This window comes from Cololabis saira, chromosome 15 (genome assembly GCF_033807715.1).
Source record: "Cololabis saira isolate AMF1-May2022 chromosome 15, fColSai1.1, whole genome shotgun sequence".
Classification (NCBI taxonomy): domain Eukaryota; kingdom Metazoa; phylum Chordata; class Actinopteri; order Beloniformes; family Belonidae; genus Cololabis; species Cololabis saira.
Genome location: NC_084601.1, coordinates 10,072,865 through 10,094,104, shown reverse-complemented (window position 1 = coordinate 10,094,104; position 21,240 = coordinate 10,072,865). Strand labels below are relative to the sequence as shown.

The 21,240-nt window shown below is 39.5% G+C and overlaps 2 protein-coding genes across 4 annotated transcripts; both read left to right on the top strand.

Annotated features, from left to right (window-relative positions):
• The first annotated feature begins 588 nt into the window (after positions 1-588).
• Positions 589-5,264, top strand: rrm2b (ribonucleotide reductase M2 b). The gene is made up of 9 exons (XM_061741820.1): positions 589-743; positions 1,233-1,397; positions 1,611-1,727; positions 1,878-2,011; positions 2,961-3,055; positions 3,159-3,292; positions 4,119-4,223; positions 4,426-4,539; positions 4,784-5,264. The coding sequence occupies exons 1-9, from the start codon at positions 693-695 to the stop codon at positions 4,934-4,936; spliced, it is 1,068 nt and encodes a 355-aa protein (XP_061597804.1). The 5' UTR covers positions 589-692; the 3' UTR covers positions 4,937-5,264.
• Positions 5,265-7,398: 2,134 nt separating this feature from the next.
• On the top strand, positions 7,399-18,051 carry mtdha (metadherin a). Of its 3 annotated transcripts, none has more exons than XM_061742431.1 (12): positions 7,399-7,779; positions 10,645-10,740; positions 10,858-10,969; positions 12,055-12,207; positions 12,395-12,445; positions 12,537-12,710; positions 13,758-13,838; positions 13,956-14,024; positions 14,112-14,236; positions 14,420-14,530; positions 14,627-14,720; positions 15,182-18,051. In XM_061742431.1, the coding sequence occupies exons 1-12, from the start codon at positions 7,405-7,407 to the stop codon at positions 15,247-15,249; spliced, it is 1,509 nt and encodes a 502-aa protein (XP_061598415.1). In that variant the 5' UTR covers positions 7,399-7,404; the 3' UTR covers positions 15,250-18,051. The 3 variants fall into 3 exon arrangements, with proteins under 3 accessions (XP_061598415.1, XP_061598414.1, XP_061598413.1); XM_061742430.1 differs by having other exon boundaries at positions 10,642-10,740; positions 13,761-13,838; XM_061742429.1 differs by having other exon boundaries at positions 10,642-10,740.
• The last annotated feature ends 3,189 nt before the right edge of the window (positions 18,052-21,240 follow it).

Here is a 21,240-nt window from a genome sequence, read left to right as displayed (position 1 = left end):
ACAGTAACGCAGCATAACATGAAAATGCAACATAAAACGTATGTAATTAATTAACATAACCTTTCCATGCAGAAAACATAAAACGAATATAACAAATAAACAAATAATATAAAAATAAGGTTTTACAGGGGCTGACTCTGGCTGGGCTTCAATACACAAATAAAGTACAAAACAAAAAGCACAACACATTATAACTAGCCAGGGGGGATGAAATTATAACAAAAAGCCAAAACATTTACATACATTTAAGGTTTTGATTGCTTTTGAGTGTGTAGAAAACTTAATAAAGTCCAGATACTGATTGAATTCACAATGAAAAGTAAAAAAAGAGGGTTTTTTTGTGTAAAAATTTGGATTTGTGGATGTGGAATTTTGCAAGGGAAGATGGAAATATGATCTGAGACGGTGTTGATTGTTTGTCAGGGACTGTGTTATCGCGAGACTACCGTGGTTCTGTATCTGCGGAGGGACGGTGTTATCGCGAGACTATCGTGGTTCTGTAACAGTGCAGAGGGACGGTGTTATCGCGAGACTACCGGTGTTCTGTAACAGTGCGGTTCCCACGCTGGTCCGCCAGAGGGACTGCAGGCTTCCTGGACGTCAGTGCGAACCGTGCGAACCTGCGCTCACTTCACAGCCGTGTATTATGGCACCGAGCTGGAGCTAGTCAGGAGACTCAATTGTATCTCAAAATGACGCCAACAGTGAAAAAAACTCCTTCAGAGACAACTGAGCATCCAAGCGTAAGTCTGTACATTTAACCCGTAAGGAAGGATTGGAGCTGCGAACAGACGCAGTATGGTTGGCGTTACTGACGCTGTTCAGGGATGAGTGCCAAGGATTCGTTAAAAATAATAAACCTCTGGACGTCTGAACGTACGAGTCTTGACCTCACGCTGTGGAATAACAGTTTTAATACAAAACGTTGAAGGTGTTTGTGGTTTCGTGGTTGGTACAACTGTTTGGGGGAAAGGAAATGTCAATTTTTACGATTTTTGCTTATTTTCTAAAAATAGGCCACCGTTTTTTTTTTATCGTTGCTGAAAGCAAAACAACCGCAGGTAAACCTAAAATAATTACATATACTGTTAAGTTAAGAAAAAGAGACTGACAAGTGGATTTGTGTAAGTCATGTCCTTTGTTTTGAGTGAATGCGCATGCGCAATAGCGGATGTTGTGACGTAAGGAACATTCCGGAAATAAATACAATAAATATGACTGTTTTTTTGCAGAATGGCTTCACAGTAAAAGATGAAAGTTGTCAAAGTCGCTCAGAGACCGAGGACGAACCTCTGCTACGAGAAAACCCTAGACGGTTTGTCCTCTTCCCCATCCAATATCCGGATATCTGGAAGATGTACAAACAAGCACAAGCCTCCTTCTGGACGGTAGAGGAGGTGTGTAATGCCATTTAATATCCAAATAACTCAAGTTTCTATTATAATTTAAGTGAATTGCACTAAATATGATGTAGATTTTCACTCAAGTAATCTTAATGCAGCTGAAAACATTGTCCTTTTCTACATTAACATAGATATTCAAACACTTGTCACCACAGGACGCTAAGTAATCCAGGAAACTGCATCTGCATTCTTGATGTTGTTTTTCAGGTGGATCTATCCAAAGACCTGGCACACTGGGACCGTTTGAAGCCTGAAGAAAAACACTTTATCTCCCACGTCTTAGCCTTCTTTGCTGCTAGTGATGGCATCGTCAACGAGAACCTGGTGAGTGCAGAGGGCTGTCACTCACAAGTGACTTGTATTTAAAATTATTTTAAGGAGATGTCAAGATGTGATGCTTGTGTAACCCCATTCACAGCCTGATCAAAATGCAGTGTTGCGTTGCGCTGTGGTTCAACTGTTTTGTAACAACAGGTGCAGAGGTTCAGCCAGGAAGTTCAAGTCCCTGAAGCGCGCTCCTTCTACAGCTTCCAGATCCTTATTGAGACGGTTCACTCAGAGATGTACAGTATGCTCATCAACACTTACATCAGGGACCTGAGGGAGAGGTCAGTAACTTATAGTGGCTCTATCTAAGGTTTTCACATCTACGGGGCTTCAGGATCAATTTTCCTAACTATTTAATTTATTTTATTTTTCCTCATCTATGTTGAGGTGACTGTACTTGCCGCTACAGTGCACAACACTGCCAACCACTAACCGTCTGAAGGGAGTCTGATAGCAGTCGCTTTCCCAGCTGCAGCAGCTTTTGTGAATCCACAGATTATAAACAAGTTGATGTATCAACAGCAATTAACATATAATATCATAGCCTTCAAGTTTAAATTGAACAGGCGGGTAAGGACAGTACTTGACGGATAATATCATGTCAGCAGTTCTTCAAAGAAATACAATAGATCTTATTATTCATAGATAAAATGAAAATGTTGAAACTGTCCTACTATGGTTCTAACTTCAGAAATTATATTTCACAGCGTTTGACTAAAATGAATGAGAAGAAACAACTTTAAGGCAATTAACTGCGCTGAAGTGTCTTGTTTTGAGCTGCTTCTGTCTGTTTTGTTCAACACCATGTAACTTGTTTGTTATGTTGGATAAGAATTTTTATGGCATATGAAAATCAGTTATGAGAAAACTTTGGTTTATTATAGTTTATACTATGGACTATAATAAACCAAAGTTTTCTCATAAACTTTATAGTATTGCCTAGATCAGTGATTTATCCTTGGTTAAAGTAAAGGGTCACATTTCTCTCAGGTTAATGACTGTTGTTTATCTGCAGTGCAATTAAATCCCTTTTTAACCCCTAGAGTACTTTTGGTTTGTTGATGAGATTTGTTATAGCAATATAAATGATGTGATTTGAATTATTACAGTTTGTTGTATATCGATTAAGCATGGTAAACACCTATGGTTTTCCTTTGGCACTGTCTTTGTTATGACTCACTAAACTACTTATTTTATTGAGTTTTAATCAATTGCACTTTATATGTTCAGGGACTTCTTGTTTAACGCCATTGACACTATGCCTTGTGTGCAACGCAAAGCTGACTGGGCCCTCCACTGGATAAATGACGACAAATCCACGTTCGGTAAGAAAGACACGATGTTCAAAACATTGACTGAAAACTGAACAAAAACAACTCTGGCCTATATTTAATTCCTATCCATGTTTTTTTTCTTTTGTGCTCTCAGGAGAGCGACTTGTGGCTTTCGCAGCGGTGGAGGGTATCTTCTTCTCTGGCTCATTCGCTGCCATTTATTGGCTGAAGAAGAGAGGCCTCATGCCCGGCCTCACTTACTCCAACGAGCTGATCAGCAGGGATGAGGTGAGCTCAATTCACAAATACAAAGTCATGTTGTCTAAAATGTTACATTTACTTGTTAGTTTTAAGTGCAGCATTAAAAGTGTGAATTAATATAGATGTCAAATTTCCTTTCCATCGTGTCCTAGAACAGGTGCTTAAATGATGAGTGTAAAATCATATTGTGGTCACTATATTCATGATAATAATTAATAGTAATTCACAGCTATTTGCTTCTATGTGGACCTTTTTGTTTGGCAGTAAAAAATATTTGCCCTGTTGTTTTTATTAACAAGTTATGTTTGAGGTACATCTCATTGGTCAGGTATCTTTTGCAGAATTTGTGGATAAAAGGGAAGATTAGATTAATGGACTATTTGTAGTTTTGGTTTGTTTAGAGGAGTTTTACAATCCCGTTGTGCATATAAGCGGATAAGACGACTATGCGGTGAGCAAAATCAACCGACGATCATCTTACAACCATTACTTTATATTTTACTTATCTTCACTGGCAACAAGTGCAAAGGACACAATCTCTCGCCGCTGATATGTATCATCTGTTATCTGTCCCTGACTTATCCCTCGGCTCCATCAGAAGCCCTGAAGCGTTGCCCTTTGCTCCAAGAAAAGTCAGCAAACAACACAATTGATTCCTAAAATGCTAAAATTAGCTCACTTTTCCGACCCAGACACCACCTCTGTCTCTTTCAAGCAGTCAGTTTTAAAGTCAGGAAGACAGACTGAAGATACTAAGATACTCCGTCCACATGCAGGACTTGAGCCCTTCACAAACACGGGGAAGACCCCGGTTCATATGAGCTGTTAACATGTGTGTCACATCCTCATCCAGGGCCTGCACTGTAACTTTGCCTGCCTGCTGTACGGCTACCTGGTCAAGAAGCCATCAGACGACAGAGTGAAGGATATCATCACCAACGCTGTCAGGATTGAGCAGGTCTGGTGATTTTTGGTAGAAAACAAACTTCACTTCAGCATTTTTTTCCAGCATTTCTCTGCCTGTCTTCTACTCTATATTAACATTGGCATAAACAGCAGTAGTTAAGTAATAGTTTGACATTGTTAACATTTTTAATTCAGTTTCCTATATTATAGGAATGAAAGCTCATGATTCCTTGTCTCTTGTCCTCTGGTTGCAGGAGTTTTTGACGGAGGCGTTGCCAGTTGATCTCATTGGAATCAACTGTTGTCTCATGAAGCAGTACATTGAGTTTGTGGCTGACCGGCTTCTCGCTGATCTTCGACTAACCAAGGTAATTCCAATAAAATAATCATCAAACAGGTGTAAAACAGCCAGACCAAATACACCTTATATTATAGTAACTGAAATGTTAAAGATTGACCTAACTTAGCCACTCTCTGCAAAAATGACCAAAATAAAGTGATTAATCTTCTGAATAGTTAAAAAGCTTTAATGTGTTAGTGAATGGCATTTAATGTTTTAGACAACACAAATGTAAATATCCTGATAATTCTGCTTCCATTCCCCTTTTTAAGGTTTATAATGCAGAAAATCCATTTGACTTCATGGAGTCGATCTCACTGGAGGGAAAAACCAACTTCTTTGAGAAGAGAGTAGCAGAGTACCAGCGGTTTGGAGTCATGTCAAACGTGATGGACGCTGAATTCACATTGGATGCAGACTTTTAGTCCGAGTCAACACTTGTTAAATGTGGTCTATTTATTTTTGTTATATAAACATGTATAATTACGGCTTTAAGGTATGTTACACACATCTTTCAATTTTAAAAAGTCAATATTTGTTTGGGATACATTTTACAGAATAATAAACGAGTTAATAACCCTTTTGAAAAAGAAAATGACCTCTTGACCTAAGGCTTGGGTTGAGGTGTAGGTTACATTTAAAATGTTTTTTTTATTATTGTTATTAAGGATACATATTTTCTTTAGTCTGATGATCAAGGTGCTGGCTTTGTCAAAACTTTTTATTGTACAATAAAAGTATTTATAAATTGTATTTTTCTAAGGCTTTTGTGACTGATTTCCCCCGAGAGCTGCTGGCAGCCTCGTCCCTTTTAGTCCAGGGGCCAGAGCCCAAAATTTCACTGGTCAGTACCACTTAAGGTGACAAAACCTGCTTATCATTTTTCAAAATATCCAGGTTTGTAGATGATATTCTGGTATTATAACCCTTCATGAGTGGCAGCTGTATCATAGTTATCAGCTCATGGAGTTACCAAGCCTCTTCAGAAAATTACATTTTAGATGCTGCTGCATATCCTGGTTTAGACTCAGGATATCTGTCAATATTTCACAATATTGTCTTTGGTATCATTTTAAAGGGGACCTTTAAAGCATTCATTCAAGCTAAGATGTGATACATTTCCTGAATCCTTATGGTCCTATGAGTATTCCAATTTTTGGATTTTGTGTCTCTGTTGTTCCTAGATGACACAGGGATAAAAGATAGTATATCATTTAGGTGAAAATTGTGTAAAAATGTGTGTTTATAGTTTAAAGAGCTGCAGTGACCTCTGTGTTGGTCAGAAAGATTCACATCTTAGCTTGAATGAATGCTTAAAATGATACCAAAGACAATATTGTGAAACATTAACAGATATCCTGTACATGAGTCTAAACCAGGATATGCACCAGCATCTAAAGCAGGGGTCACCAATCCTGGTCCTCGAGGGCTGATGTCCTGCATGTTTTAGAGTTTTCTCTGCTTTAACACACCTGATTCTAATTAATCATCGTCATCAGCTTGTCATTGAGGTCTGCACAATTCTCTTAACGACACAGTCACTTTTATCACGGTGCAATGAAGCAGCGAAACATGTAAAACATACACCGGCCCTCGAGGACCAGGATTGGTGACCCCTGAAAAAGTGTAATTTTCTGAACGTCATGAGCTGATAACTATGATACAGCTGCCACTCAGGAAGGGTTATCATACCAAAATATCATCTATAGCAGGGGTCTCCAAATCCGGTCCTGGAGCGCACCTATCCAGCATGTTTTAGGTGTCTCCCTGCATGGAGCACCTGATTCAACAGACCTGATTCTAATCAATGGTCATCATTAACTTGTCATCAAGGTCTGGACAGTTCTGTTGCTGACACAGCTCCTTGTATCATGGTGTGCTGAAGCAGGGAAACATCTAAAACATGCTGGATAGGTGCTCTCCAGGACCAGGGTTGGAGACCCCTGATCTATAGACATGGATATTTTCAAAAATTATACAGGACTGTCTGAGAAAATTAGAATATTGTGATTTTCTGTAATGCAATTACAAAAACAAAAATGTCATACATTCTGTATTAATTACAAAGGTGGGTAAGCGATGCTGAGAGACTCAAATGGATTTTTGATCATAAAGTATTTGCACTTGCTGATTATTTGGAGAAAGCATGGGATAGGCGAAGAAAAGTAACATACATGTAAAAATATCCAGTATGGTTTTTGATTTATTTAGTTTGTTTTTCTGGTGTACATTGTGCAGCTCCCAATTAAGTGCGTGTGATATTGTGTATTTGATGATTTTCTGTTTCTGGTGTCTTATAATCCCGTAAGGGATGGGTCTTCGGACATGACACCAAAATAAAATTAATTCATTCATTCATTCATTCATACAAATCAACTGAAATATTGCAAGCCTTTTATTATTTTAATATTGCTGATTATGGTTTACAGCTTAAGAAAACTCAAATATCCTATCTCAAAAAATTTGAATATTCTGGGAATCTTAATCTTTAACTGTAAGCCATAATCAGCAATATTAAAATAATAAAAGGCTTGTAATATTTCAGTTGATTTGTAATGAATCCAGAATGTATGACATTTTTGTTTTTTTAATTGCATTACAGAAAATAAAGAACTTTATCACAATATTCAAATTTTCTGAGACAGTCCTGTAAGCAAGTTGTGTCACCTTGAGTGGTGCTGATATCTGGTCTGGCCCATGGACAATTCTGGATGTGAAAATAAAATATTGCGGTTTGCTGAGCTCAGGCCAACTATAAACCGACATTAAAGTGGGATTTCCCAGGTTTCCCCCCGGTTCTCAGCATGTCTGTATTCCAGTAGCCACTCCCCCCCCCCCCCCTCCACCAGGATGCGGATGCTGGTGTGAGTGAGGCTGATACTAGTCTAGTAACATGGACGGGGACCTGCCGAGCTTGGCTCTGCACACAGCAGAGCTGCTGTCAGCCCGCTTCAGGGACCTGCTCTCCCAGGGACAGGGCTACGTCCGGGCCCGGCTCGGGCTGGACCTGGGGCTGCGGCCCGAGCTGTTCCCGCCCTGGCTGGTCCTGGTGCTGGTGCTGGTGCTGGTGCTGGTCCTGGCCGGGGCAGCGCTGCTGCTGGTCGGGGCGGCCTGGGCCGCCGGGGCCGGGGGGAGGCGGCGGGGATCGGGCCCGGTGCCCGGTCCCAGTCCCAGCAGCACCGGCCGAGCCGGCACCAGCACCGCTGGGACCGGCCCGGCCCAGACGGAGGAACCCAGGAAGAGGAACAGAAAGAAAACCAGTGAAAAGGTGAGAAACCATATCAATGACTGATTTATAGTTCTGCGTTTAACCGACGGCGTAGGGTAACCCTACGCCGGAGTCTCTGCGTCGGTGTGACGCGGAACCATAAATCAGCCTTAACACCGAGAGCAGCCGCGTCATGCTACTGGTTTAACCCGGTTATTGCTCATTAATAATACCCTTCAGCCGAGCAGATCACTGTTTAAGGAACGTAAATGAAGCCTTTTGATGATAACTGACTAAAGCTCACTGGAATTAAAACTGCGTTATTGATCCTGGATGAGGGTTTTTTGAAGGAAACAAGAAGGTTAGCAGTGTGTAGCTAATAGACGTCATTGATCAGGTTAACCTGTTTATGTATATACAGGACTCAGAAAATTAGAATATTGTGATAAAGTTCTTTATTTTCTGTAATGCAATTAAAAAAACAAAAATGTCATACATTCTGGATTCATTACAAATCAACTGAAATATTGCCAGCCTTTTATTATTTTAATATTGCTGATTATGGCTTACAGTTTAAGATTAAGATTCCCAGAATATTAAAAAAAATTTTAGATAGGATATTTGAGTTTTCTTAAGCTGTAAACCATAATCAGCAATATTAAAATAATAAAAGGCTTGCAATATTTCAGTTGATTTGTAATGAATCCAGAATGTATGACATTTTTGTAATTGCATTACAGAAAATCACAATATCCAAAATTTCTGAGACAGTCCTGTGTGTGTGTGTGTGTGTGTGTGTGTGTGTGTGTGTGTGTGTGTGTGTGTGTGTGTGTGTGTGTGTGTGTGTGTGTGTGTGTGTGTGTGTGTGTGTGTGTGTGTGTGTGTGTGTGTGTATATATATATATATATATATATATATATATATATATATATATATATATATTGTGTGTGTGTGTGTGTGTGTGTGTGTGTGTGTGTGTGTGTATACATATATATGTATATGTGGTTGTTAGTGCCAGATAAGACTGATCCACTGGCATTTTCACGCTGAACCATCTCTAGGGTTTTACAGAAAAAGGTCCGGTTATCTGGGTGAAAATGCCTGATTGATATCAAAGAGGTCAAGTGGAAAATGGGCAGACTAGTTCCGAACTATAGAAAGACTGTAGAATATGTGTGTATGTAGAGTACCAGTACTGAACACATAACACTTGAAGGAGATGGATAAGACCCCAGGAGTCACTCCTGTCAGCGTACAACAGGAAACTGAGGCTCACAAAGGATAAATAGAAGATTAGGAAAAAATCACTTATATAATTATATAATAACCGCTTTATTCGTCAGTTTACATGGAAACACACTGAAATGTGTCCTCTGCTTTTAACCCATCACTAATTAGACTAGTAGCAGTGGGCTGCCTTTATTCTGGCGCACCGGGGAGCAACTTGCTCAGGGACCCAAGGCGGTATATATTGATTGGCATCTTCAGGGCTTGAACCCTGCTCCTCCAGACCCAAGCCCACTAACCATTAGACTACCACCCCCCTGTATCTCAATTTCATCTGAAATTCAGATGGTGGTGTAATAATTTGGTGTAAACAACATGAGCGCATGGATCCATCCTGCCTCCCATCAACAGTTCAGGTGCTGGTGTGGCGTTGGGGATGTTTAAGTTGGTACACTTTTGGCGCTTTTATACTAGTACCTACTCAGCGCGACTCGACTCGCCTTGCCCTCGTTTCTTTTTAGACACCCAGATGAGAAGTGGGCGGGTTGGAGAGAAGCTGCTGTGACGTATTTGATTGTGTATCTAAACGGAGAAGACAACAACACCAAAGATGTAGAACCTGGAGGAGATGATATATGTGCTGCTGGGTCTGTGACTTGTGTTCGATATCAAGTTAAAAAATGAGAGTGAGAGAAGCTTCAAGCGGCGAAGTCAGCTGGAGCCGCGAGCGGCTCAGAAGTGACTGATCTCCTGGTGGATCTGGTCGTTCCTTATCACCCGTCTACATCCCTTTTTAATTCTCTCCTCAGCACCAGGTTTATGAACATCTGCACCTCAGAGTTGGATCACCAAACAGATGTTTGCGCTGCCATTGCCTGTCGCGAGCCGCTCTTGCGCTGATTCCCACTTCCTGATTCAAACGTCTGACGGCCCCCCTGACCAATCGATGGCCTGTAGTGTGATGACATCAGATACAGCCGACTCAGCCGGTTAGAACCTCGGCAGAATAGTTACAGAAAAGTATCTACTCGGCACGCCTCCACCCACCTCGGCCCGTAGTGTAAAAGCGCCAAACGGGGGTGTGTCGAGTCGCGCTGAGTAGGTACTAGTGTAAAAGCGCCATTTGAGTCAGATCACCTGATCTCACTCCAGTCGTGGACGCTACAGCCGACAAATCTGCAGCAACTCCATGAAGCTATCATGTCAATAATATAAATCTTTAAGGAATATTTCCAGCAGCTTGTTGAATCCATGCCATGAAGAATTCAGGCACTTTTGAATCTGGTACTACCAGCCCAGTACCAGCAAGCTGTACCTCACGATGGGGTCAGTTTCATAGTTTCCATCATTATAAGAATGACCAGGAAGGCTATTTCATAGCAAAGGTATTTCTGTAATAAACTGAAATGTTTTCAAACATAAGCTATTAATGACGAAGAAATGTTAACTATAATGTCAGTCAAGTTCAAAACTGTTCAAATTCATTGCAAAATCCCTTTTGCTTAAGCCTAATAAACTAATAAATCTGTTAATTCTTATTGAGTGTGCGCTCAATAAATAAATATTCACTTCTGTTGTAGGAGTTGGTCGTTATTCTGCTTTAAAATGCTGAGTTTAAGATTGTTATTATTATTTTTGTGTGCGTTAACTGTGGCTTAGTATCGTGTTGTTTACCAAACGTCTTTCTCTTTCAGAAGACCCAGTCCAACGGACAACCGGTGAACGTGGCTCAAGAGGACGTTAAAGTGGCCGAGGCAGCTTCTAAACTAGCACCACGTAAAACAGCTGAGAAGGTAAATCAACTTTAACCGACCAGCAACAGGCTTTAATTTGTGTTTGTCAGATTTGCCACATTCAAGAGCAGAACACACGGCCCAAAAACACTTTGTTTTTAACTTTTTATTTCTCAGGTAGCGGTTGTTCAGGCTCCGCTGCAGGTGAAGAAAAACAAGAAGAAAACCAAGTCAGAAGTGAAACTTGTTCAGCGTGTTTCCAAGAACGATGCGAAGGAACCTGATGATGGTAAATGTCACGACAACAATAACTAGCGATAGCTACGGTGAATAAAAACGCCTCAAACAGATGGAGTTTAACACTAGAACAGAATGACGATTGTGTCTTCTGCTTGGTGGCGTAGAAAGTTGGACGCCGCAAAGGCGATGCTTCTGTTTCCCTACTATAATTCACCTTCTTAATAAGAAGAATTACAAGAAAAAAAACACATACTTCATTAACGTTGTGGTTTCCTTTTGCAAATCCAGTGTTATATAACGTAATTGAATAGGAATTATTTCTACTTTGACTCAGTCTTTGGTGTAGATTACAACACATGAAATTTTGAAATAATACGATATCTGACCTCATAATATACAGGACTGTCTCAGAAAATTAGAATATTGTGATAAAGTTCTTTATTTTCTGTAATGCAATTTAAAAAAAAAAAAAAAAAAAAATGTCATACATTCTGGATTCATTACAAATCAACTGAAATATTGCAAGCCTTTTATTATTTTAATATTGCCGATTATGGTTTAAAGTTTAAGATTAAGATTCCCAGAATATTCTATTTTTTTGAGATAGGATATTTGAGTTTTCTTAAACTGTAAGCCATGATCAGCAATATTAAAATAATAAAAGGCTTGCAATATTTCAGTTGATTTGTAATGAATCCAGAATGTATGACAGTTTTGTTTTTGTAATTGCATTACAGAAAATCACAATATTCTAATTTTCTGAGACAGTCCTGTACATTAAAAAATGACGTGTATTACCTGTGATACAATGACACGCACAGATGTGTTTTCTGAATGTGTCCTCAGAAGAACGCTCTCGTAACAGAGCTGTTGGTTCTCCTGGCGGCTCTTGCTGAAGTCTGTTTCGTGACCTGGATACAGTTTATGACTCAGTGTGGATGGCAGCAGCTTAGTTGTTGTGGTTATAATTATTGTTTCAGCGTCAGCATCATTAGAAACCCCTTATTTAAAAACAGTTTGGTCGTACCTAGAACATTTCCAGGACAGTCAGCGTCACTTAAAAGAGTTTCTGTCACATCTTACCCGTGTAGCTTGTAGTCAAAGCAGTGTCCTGTGCTTGTTTTGCGTGTTTAGCGGGTGCGTGGGAGACCAAAGTCAGCAACCGAGAGAAGAAGCAACAGCGCAGGAAGGAGAAAGGCCCTGAGGACTCTGCTAGTCCAGGAGGCTCCCTAACCCACCCAGAACCTGCAACCACAGCACATACCAAGAAGAACAGAAGAAACCATGGTATTTGTTTTACTAAAGATAAAATTTGTCTTTTTTTTTAATTGTTAGAGTACAGCTCATAAGTGTGTTAGACAAGAAAATGAACATGGTATAAAAATGTCAGATTGTTTAGCAACTAACACATCATTAACATACTGAGTTCAGTGTGAATGATGATTAAATGGATTTCTCTCTAAACCTATTCCAGAGACCCAACATGTGAGAGTGGCCACAAAGGTTGATGCCTCCAGTGGAGCTGGTAAAGACAAATAGATAAAAAAGTCATGACTTTAATCTTACATTTGCAGCTGATCAATTCTGCGTTTTTGCTTTCTGTCCTGCTGTTTCAGCTTCCTCCGCTTTGAAAAAGGATCCTCCAGTCGGTGGTGCAGGCTGGTCAGACATGTCCTTAAAGGTCACAGGTCAGGGGGGTTCGGTCGAAGGAACAAAGTGGAGCTCCGTGTCGACGAAGGGGCATTACAGGCCACGGCCTGAACCGCAGTCCTGGGCTCAGGAGCCACAAGGTACCGTCACCTTAAACCAGACCAACGGCACAATAATACAGTCTAGTTTCAAACATCTCTCAGTGAATCCTGCAAATTAAAGCAGACTTCACTGATTAACACAGGAACTCTTTATTTGTTTATTTATTTGTTTATTAAAAAGGATCCCCATTAGTCTTCACCATGGGAAGACTATTCTTCCTGGGGTCCACACATAGACATACAAAAGATGACAATAATCCAACTCAAAAAGGGTGAAAAACATTCACTACAATTCCTGAAATAATAAATTGAACCAAAAATAAAAGATTAAGTAACCAACCATCCACATCTTAAGTAACAATATTTGCTACTATCACCAGATATGTTCCACTTTTGAGCAAAATAGTTTGCAACGACTTTATAATTTATAATATACCCATACCTCTATTTATAGTAGTATAAATATATTACATATCATAATATACTCATACATTATAATATACTTCTAAACTATATATACACTTTGAAAGTCGGGATGTTTGGACCTCCCATTCAAAATAAATGCTTACACGTTAAAATGTGTAATTCGTAGCTTATAAATTATGGTTTATCAGAATTAATATTGTGAATGTGTGTGAATGTGTATGAATGTTGGTGGTGGTCGCAGGGGCCGTTTGGCGCAATATGGCAGCCACGCTTCTGTCAGTCTGACCCAGGGCAGCTGTGGCTACAAATGTAGCTTACCACCACCAGTGAGAATGTGTATGAATGAATAATGGTCTCTGTAAAGTGCTCTGGGTGCCTTGAAGGGCGCTATATAAAACCAAGCCATTATTATTATTATTATTATTATTATTATTATTATTATTATTATTATTATTATTATTATTATTATTATTATTATTATTATTATTATTATTATTATTATTATTATTATTATTATTATTATTATTATTATTATTATTATTATTATTATTATTATTATTATTATTATTATTATTATAATAAGTCTGGGTTGCCAGGTTTATGAACCAGAACGCTTTTCAGCCAGTATGAAGGTTGTTTTTTTCCGTGTGATGTCACCAGCAGCATGGAGCGGCATTGATGGCCGGATAAAAGCCGACCTCCGCCCCGTGTCCTTCTCCGTCCTGGGACTGAACGCCACAGGTTGATACTCTAACAACTTCTCAGATGTGTCATCAAAAGAAAGTCAGATGATCATTTTCTCTTCACTGCTGATTTTAAGCTCCCTAACTCCTTTGGATAACTCTCGCTCTCATGCAGACTCACTATCCAACTCAGCTGAGCTGCAGTGGGCGAACTACCCTGTTAATGACGAGTGGTCAGGATTCAGTAAGTAACCAGCAGTAACCTCCCACACATCAGTAACTGTTTTTAGTTTTTAATCTTACTTCAATATGTTTGATGTGCATCTATCAGACGGGATAGCAGCAGATACGGGATCTGACTGGAGCGCCCCAGTAGAGCACTGGGGGAACTACGAGGAACCACCTGCATTAGCAGAACCAACTGCTCTGCAGAAGGATCCACCTGTGCATAAAAAGGTTTTACAATCTTCTTATTCTTTATTTATACACTTTGCTTTTCTAAATGGTGCCTAATAATGGCCTTAACGATAAGCTTCAGCAGGTCCTGGTTCTTTTGACAGTCTCTTGCCTCAAAAAATATCCAAAAATTGTATATTTGACATTTTCATGTGATATTTTGACTATGATCTGTGATTGAAGGTATCAGGGGATGAGAAGGACGCAGAAGATCCTTCTGGAGGAACAGCAACATCTAAAAAGAAGAGGAAAAAGAAGAAGAAAATAGAAGAGGAGGTTGTGTCTGACACTCAGGTAAGTAGCAAACAATGAATATTCCTTTAAAACATGCGTTATGTTTTTGCATCAATTGATAATAGTTTGTTTTAACCTGGTCTTATCTGATTGTAGAGGGTGAACTCGGTTCCTTCAGCAGCTCCCAAAGCCCAGGAGCTTCCTGTGCCGTCCTCTAAAAAGCACAACACGACCATTTCCTCCTCCCACAGTAGGTTTCAAATCTCTCATATGGAAATGTTTGTCCATACACCATTTTAGACGTGCACTGCTTCCATCGCTTTTCTGTTTGTCTTTCTCTTTTGAATGTTATGGGCTGTTTGGCAACTAATTTTCCCCAGAGGGGACAATAAAGGTTTCAATCAACAGGAACAGAGGGGATGTTTCCTGTCTTAAGGAGAAGGGAAAGTGTTCTTATGAAAATACATGCCAGTCAGACATTTTTGTGTGTTGCTGCGTCCTGATCTGACAAACATCTGCCAAGGTGGAGACAAGTCCTTGTCCTCGGGGTCTCATCTGAATTTATTCAAGAACATTAACCTTAATATCTGAATGCTGCAGTCCAACAGTTTGAGAATCCAGTAACAGGATTCATCTCATGTCCAACGAAAGGGCGCGTGGTAAAGGTTTGGCTGTAACTGGACCCGTCTGCTTTCCTTTTTCTATTCTCAGAGAATCCAGAGCCGACGGTTGAGCCTCCGAAGCCGTCCCAGAAGAAGAAGGCCAGGAGAGAACCTTGAAGTGACACCACAGGTCCATACCAAGCTTATATGCAAATGATTGTTAAAAGTCTCACATGCAATAATGTCCAGGTACACTTTCTTTCTGGGATAAATAGCAATGAACCGAACACAGCAACAAAAATGACAAAAGCAGCAGACAACCTGCTTGGATAAATACTGTACAGTGATGAAATGTGGTCCTGTGGACTGAAACCTTAACTAACTTTTGCACTATTTGCTGCACTGCAACCAGAGTGGAGTTTCAGGTGGTACTTTTAGCAAAAGTCTGCGTTTATAACTTAAAAGTTTTTTTTTTTTTTTTTTTTTGTAACTTTCCTTCTACAAGAGTTTTTGTAATTATTAACCCAAAATAAAACATACGGGTTATGATTTTTATTTTTTTTAATTTTCTGCAAAAGTTTTAGCCAAACGAGAACAATGTAGTTTTGTTGCCCCAAATGATGCACTTTGTGTTGTCTGCCGGGCTGCTGCCCTTCACGGATAACCCGGGTCCGTTCTGGGGTTTGGGCTAAGGGATAGTCTAGGTTTGGTTCAGACCCGTCTCAGTGCAACGCTCACGCGTACATCTGCAGGGACACAGTCCAGGGTCTTTCCACAACACGCTGAGCTGATTGCTTTTTCTACAACAACTGTACTGCGCGCACGTGGGGGCGAACATCCAAGCTCCCGTAAAACAAACGTGTTTGTATTTTCCGAGCCGGTTCTGTTTTTGTTAGATCATTTCCTCGTGGTGTCTCCGCTGACATGAAACGTGAGCTAAATAAATGTACGTGTAAACTGTTTGCAGTGAAATTTACGCACATTTTGATACTCGTGAAGATGTTTCTACTTCCAAACGTTTTGTAGGTGTGAACTAAAACTACTCGTGCCTGTGACCATGCGCAGATGTGGTCGAAATAGGGACAAATAACTATTTCTCTTCATTTTCAGAATTTATTCAGATAGTTTTGAGCACGAGAATAAATTACAACAATTTAAGATTCAAATGATGTTTGTTAAAATGCGTTCTATGACCTCTGTGGACGTATGTCGCCGTCTCCACCAGGTATGATTCCTCACAAAGACAGGATTTACTTTGGGATGTCCCCTCTGGTCCACCCCCCGTTACGTGTGCGCCATTTCCACAACGATAAACTTTAGTAGGCTGCCACTTTGTGACTCATCATAAACATGCTCTTAAAATCTAATCTGAGATTAATGTGGCACTTGTGAATCCAGAGTCGGTTTTAGTGAGGAGGTGATTAATGTTTAAATCCACTCAGATTTACAAGATTTAATGAACGAGGCCCAGTGTGCTCCTGCTAGAGTTTCATCGTCGTAGTTCCTGCAGCTTTGTTTCCTGGGAAAAAGTACTCACAATAAAATTATAGGATAAAGAGGCCAACTGCATTTATACATGTAGCTTTCTATTTGAGACATCTTTTGATTTAAAAACGTAGTTAAGTGAATTTGGTTCTCACCAGCTATGGTGGACAGAGAGGACGACTGAACACAGACTGACGTTGGGGTGTTGTATTACGGTAGAATTGTCCGTGTCTTTCCCTGACATGACACCTGTAAGTGCAGCCCGACTGTGTTGGCTGTGTAGCCTCAGATGAATGTGAGCTGTGATTTCCGTCAGTGACGGTGGCGTGAAAAGCATTCCTGCTGTAGAAACCTCCCCATAACCAGTGAAGAGGGCTGTCCAACTGCACACACTCACACTCGCATCTGCTAAATACATGCTTCAGTTCACCGGTTGCATTTGAGATTAAGGCTTTCAGAGTTTTTTGAAGCAGCAGTGGACTGAGTTTATTAATTTAATTTGAAACAATAAAACATATTTAAACGTCACTTGACTCAACAGTAACTGATACGAACCAGCAGGGGGCGCTGCAACATGAAGTTATGGGTTTGTGAAATTAAACCATTAGTCAGGGGCAGTGCTTTTTATTTTTATCATGGCACGATGGTTATTTATATCTTTATTTTAATTGGATTTTGTTTTTTAATGGCTCCTTCTGCACTCTGTGATTTTCTTTCTGTTTTTTCTAAAAGCAATTTCTTCCAGTTTTGTGCTAGAAAAAGTCACGCCATACAGAATGTAAGGGCTTTTTCCTCTTCTGTAACTGCACTGTGCAAAATGCTGTAATGAATTTACATTTTTAGCGTGGATCGATTGTTTTGAAATATCTTTTGTGGAATGTGAAACTTTTTTTAGTTTTTTCCTGACTTCCATGATTTGTGAAAATGATTTGAGAAGAAATGTTTTTAAACTTGAGTTGTGAATGAAAACTTCCATAAAGATGTGATGTAGAGCAGCTTTAATCATAAGTTTGTTTTAAATTGTGTGTATGTGTATGTGTGTGTATGTATATATACACACACATATATTAGGAACATGTATTAGGAACATGAGGAACTGAATTCCTTTGCCTTAATCTGTTGTATAGACAGTACATCTGAATCATTTTTATCGATTTCCAAGGTTTGATGTCGGAACTGATTTAATTTTGCATGATTTTGACGGTGAAACTTTGTGTACATGAAATGATCAATCTTTTGCTTTAAAGTTTTTTTTGGTCCAGGCGTACCACTTAGCATAAAGACGAGCTTGTGCAGCTTTTATGTCCGCTGGAGGACTTCCTGTTGTGGCCAGAGAGTCTGATTGCATCAGCGTCATGAAGGTGTCAATCAACTGGTTCTGGAAAATTGATTCTGCATCTGGAAAATGGCTAAATGATGTGTTGCAGGGGCTCAGGTGGCCATTCGTTCACTTTTTTTCTGATGAATAAAATGATTGAGTCAATTATTTATAAACCTGTCTCCAGGATTTTATTTCCCCAAATGATTCAGTATTTCTATATTTGGCCGATAAAGATGACAATTAAATGAATTGTTGTGTCTTTGCTTTGCTTTTACTTGAGGTGCAAAGATAACAGCAGAAACGTACACAAAGCAAACCTGAACTCCCACCACAACAATGAAATGGTAATTAAACCACATTCTGTGTGTGTGTGTGTATTATATATTAGTGGTGGGGGAAAAAATCAATACTGCAATATATTGTTGCGCTCTCTGTCGCAATAAATAATCCATAAACTGATGGCAGATATTTTATTACAGCACACATAATGGATTTACGCGGTTGTCACCGCACTATTGTTCATATTAGTCCAGCTGTTCAGTGTTTACATTTACAAGACTAGGAGGCAATGAGGCTCTATACAAATGCACTTTATTTGTTTTGGCATTGAATAAATGCGTAACTACAGACGTTTTTGTTTTTATGGGTATTTTTTCTTTTTCAGTCACATATCGTGATATATCGTTGATGAAATTTCTTACAATAAATCGTAGATACCGTGTATCGTGATATTATCGTTATCGTGGGCCACATATCGCCACAGTATTGAATCGTGAGTTACCTGTATCGTCCCACCCCTAATAAATATATATATACACAAAACAACTAATTCCCTCTTAAATCTAACAATAAATACACCACAAGTCTGATGTATCATGCATAGGCCGTGTGTTGGTGCTAATCTCTGTCAGTAGACCGGTGTGTGAGGTTTTAGCTGTCTGACCCTCCAGGGGCCAAATTACTGCCTCAGTCAATGTGGTGAGGCCGTCGCGTGGCACGCTCTCGGAGCCTGACCTCCTTCCCTTCATCTCTCTCTCTCTCTCCATGCCTCATCTCTCAGTCCATTTAGGATTTACCGCTTTTAATCTCTCCCAATCTCTGGTTTACTGTATATTCAGCTACCCTTCTCTAGGGTATCGCATTGTTTTCCATTCATTCCTCTTGGGAGGTTGCTGTCTTTTTTTCCCTCTCCGTCTCTTCTGCGGGTGCATGAAAGGCAGATATATTAACCGTGCATGTTTCTCTATAATGGATGGTACCGTGGGCGCTCAGAGCCCTACTTTAATAACCTTAAAGTATGTGTGTGTGGGAGGTATTGTTCTCCAATAACTTTGAGAGGAAAGGATTGTAAGGTCTTACGTCAGAATCCCATCTGCACATACACCACATGATTACTTTTATTTGGAGTTTCTTTGAAGCCGGAAACGGACTATGAGATTGAGATCACGTGCCTGCGTTGTGCTCCTGTATTTAAACAGGTAGTCATCATGTTGCAGGAAAAAAAGGAAAATCCTCAATCCAGCGATGACGTGCCGACCCAGCAGAGTTTAGGGCCGTGCACACTGGGGGCCCATCTGTCAGCCTCGCGCACGGAGCCAAGCTGAAACCAAGTCTACAACAATCTATCCGCTTCCTTTTGGTGGCAGACCTTTTCAAAAAGCAGTAAAAAATGTTATGAGCCATGCATGATCATGAATAAATAATTTAAAATGCTGCCTTTGCCCCTCGAGGTGAGATAATCTAACTTAGGGCTTTTAAAGGGGTTATCCTTTTTTTTGCTGCATATTGGGAATTTAAAATGCTGAAATAATAGATGGCACCAAAGTTGCTGTGACGTGATTAGACACGTCATTCTGCATTGTCAAAGCTCAAATAGTGATGATTGGGCCCCACTTTAAAGGTTTCTTACTTGAGTTTAAAGAGTACATTAAATCCCTTAAACTAATTGACACCAAACAAAGTATAACATCCACCGATATATACGAGAAGGTTTTTTAAAGATGAATACTGTATTTACATTTGAATTTTTTTCATATTTTATTTATTCACTCGTCTATGTGTCATTCTCCCTACTTCTGTTAATTTCACTGGAATTTTATATTTATTTTTTTGTTACATATATATATTGGAGCACTTGTCTGATGTTCTTGAATGAATGAATGAATAAATGAAAAACTTTATTTCAAACATGCTAAAAAAAAAAGTAAATATACATCATAACAATCATAAACAAAAACATGCCTCACTGGCTTTTTTTTTTTTTTTTCCTTTTTTGCATGCATGCTTGTATATAACTTCTTCTCAATAAAAAATGAATAAAATAGTGATGATTGGGCCCCCCTGCTGATGGCCCACACCTGACCCTCGTCCCCGTCACTGCCGGCCCTGCCACCGGCCCTGCATGCACTGCCAGCCTGTTCAACTACCTGCCAGTAACTCTGGAGAATCTCGCTTTTCTGGTGAGATTTTGTTTCCGCTGGACAACCGACACTGGGACACTTTCAACAGAACAAGAACACTTTAGACTAAATATTAAACGGTTCTCATAACATTTCGATGCAGCTGCGTGGGACAACGGAACCAAAGGTCTACTTAGACAAAATAGGAGAACTGAATGTCCTCACAAGGAACTGACTGACTGAAAAGGAAATTCCCATCACTTCACTATTCTTTAAGTCTTTTTTTCCCCCTGTTTGCTCAAAAAAAACTCACCCTTATGAATCTTGCACAACATTTTTTGTAACTTTTCCCATTTTATTTAAATAATTATACCGTAATAAAACATCTCTTTGATATCCCCAAATGAATATGTAGAGTATACAAGCATTAACCCACAAATGATATAAATGTTGGCCAATAAACCTGATTCTGATTCTGAAAAAGGTCCTAATGATAACAATCAGTACTGGAGTTGAGGGGGGATGAGGGGGGATGGCATCCCTCCTGAAATAAAAACGGTCCAAATCATCCCCCCTGTAAAACTGCCATCCCCCCTTTCCATCCCTTATGTCATTTCATCAATGAATGTGGTTTTACTGCTATTTCAACATTTAGAGTCATCACCAGAAAAATAACACCAGTTTCAAGTAAATTTTCACTTGAAATAAGTAGGAAAATCTACCAGTGGGACAAGATTTATCTTCTCATTACAAGCAAAACAATCTTGTTCCACTGGCAGATTTTTCTACTTATTTCAAGTGAAAATCTACTTGAAACAGGTGAAAATTGTTGTTTTTTTCCAGTGATGAGTCTTGTTTTAAGTGTAATGAGATTTTTTTACTAAAATGAGACATTTTAACTAGAAATAGGACAAATATTCTTGTTAAGATTTTGAGTTTTTGCAGCGATCCATTTTACTTATC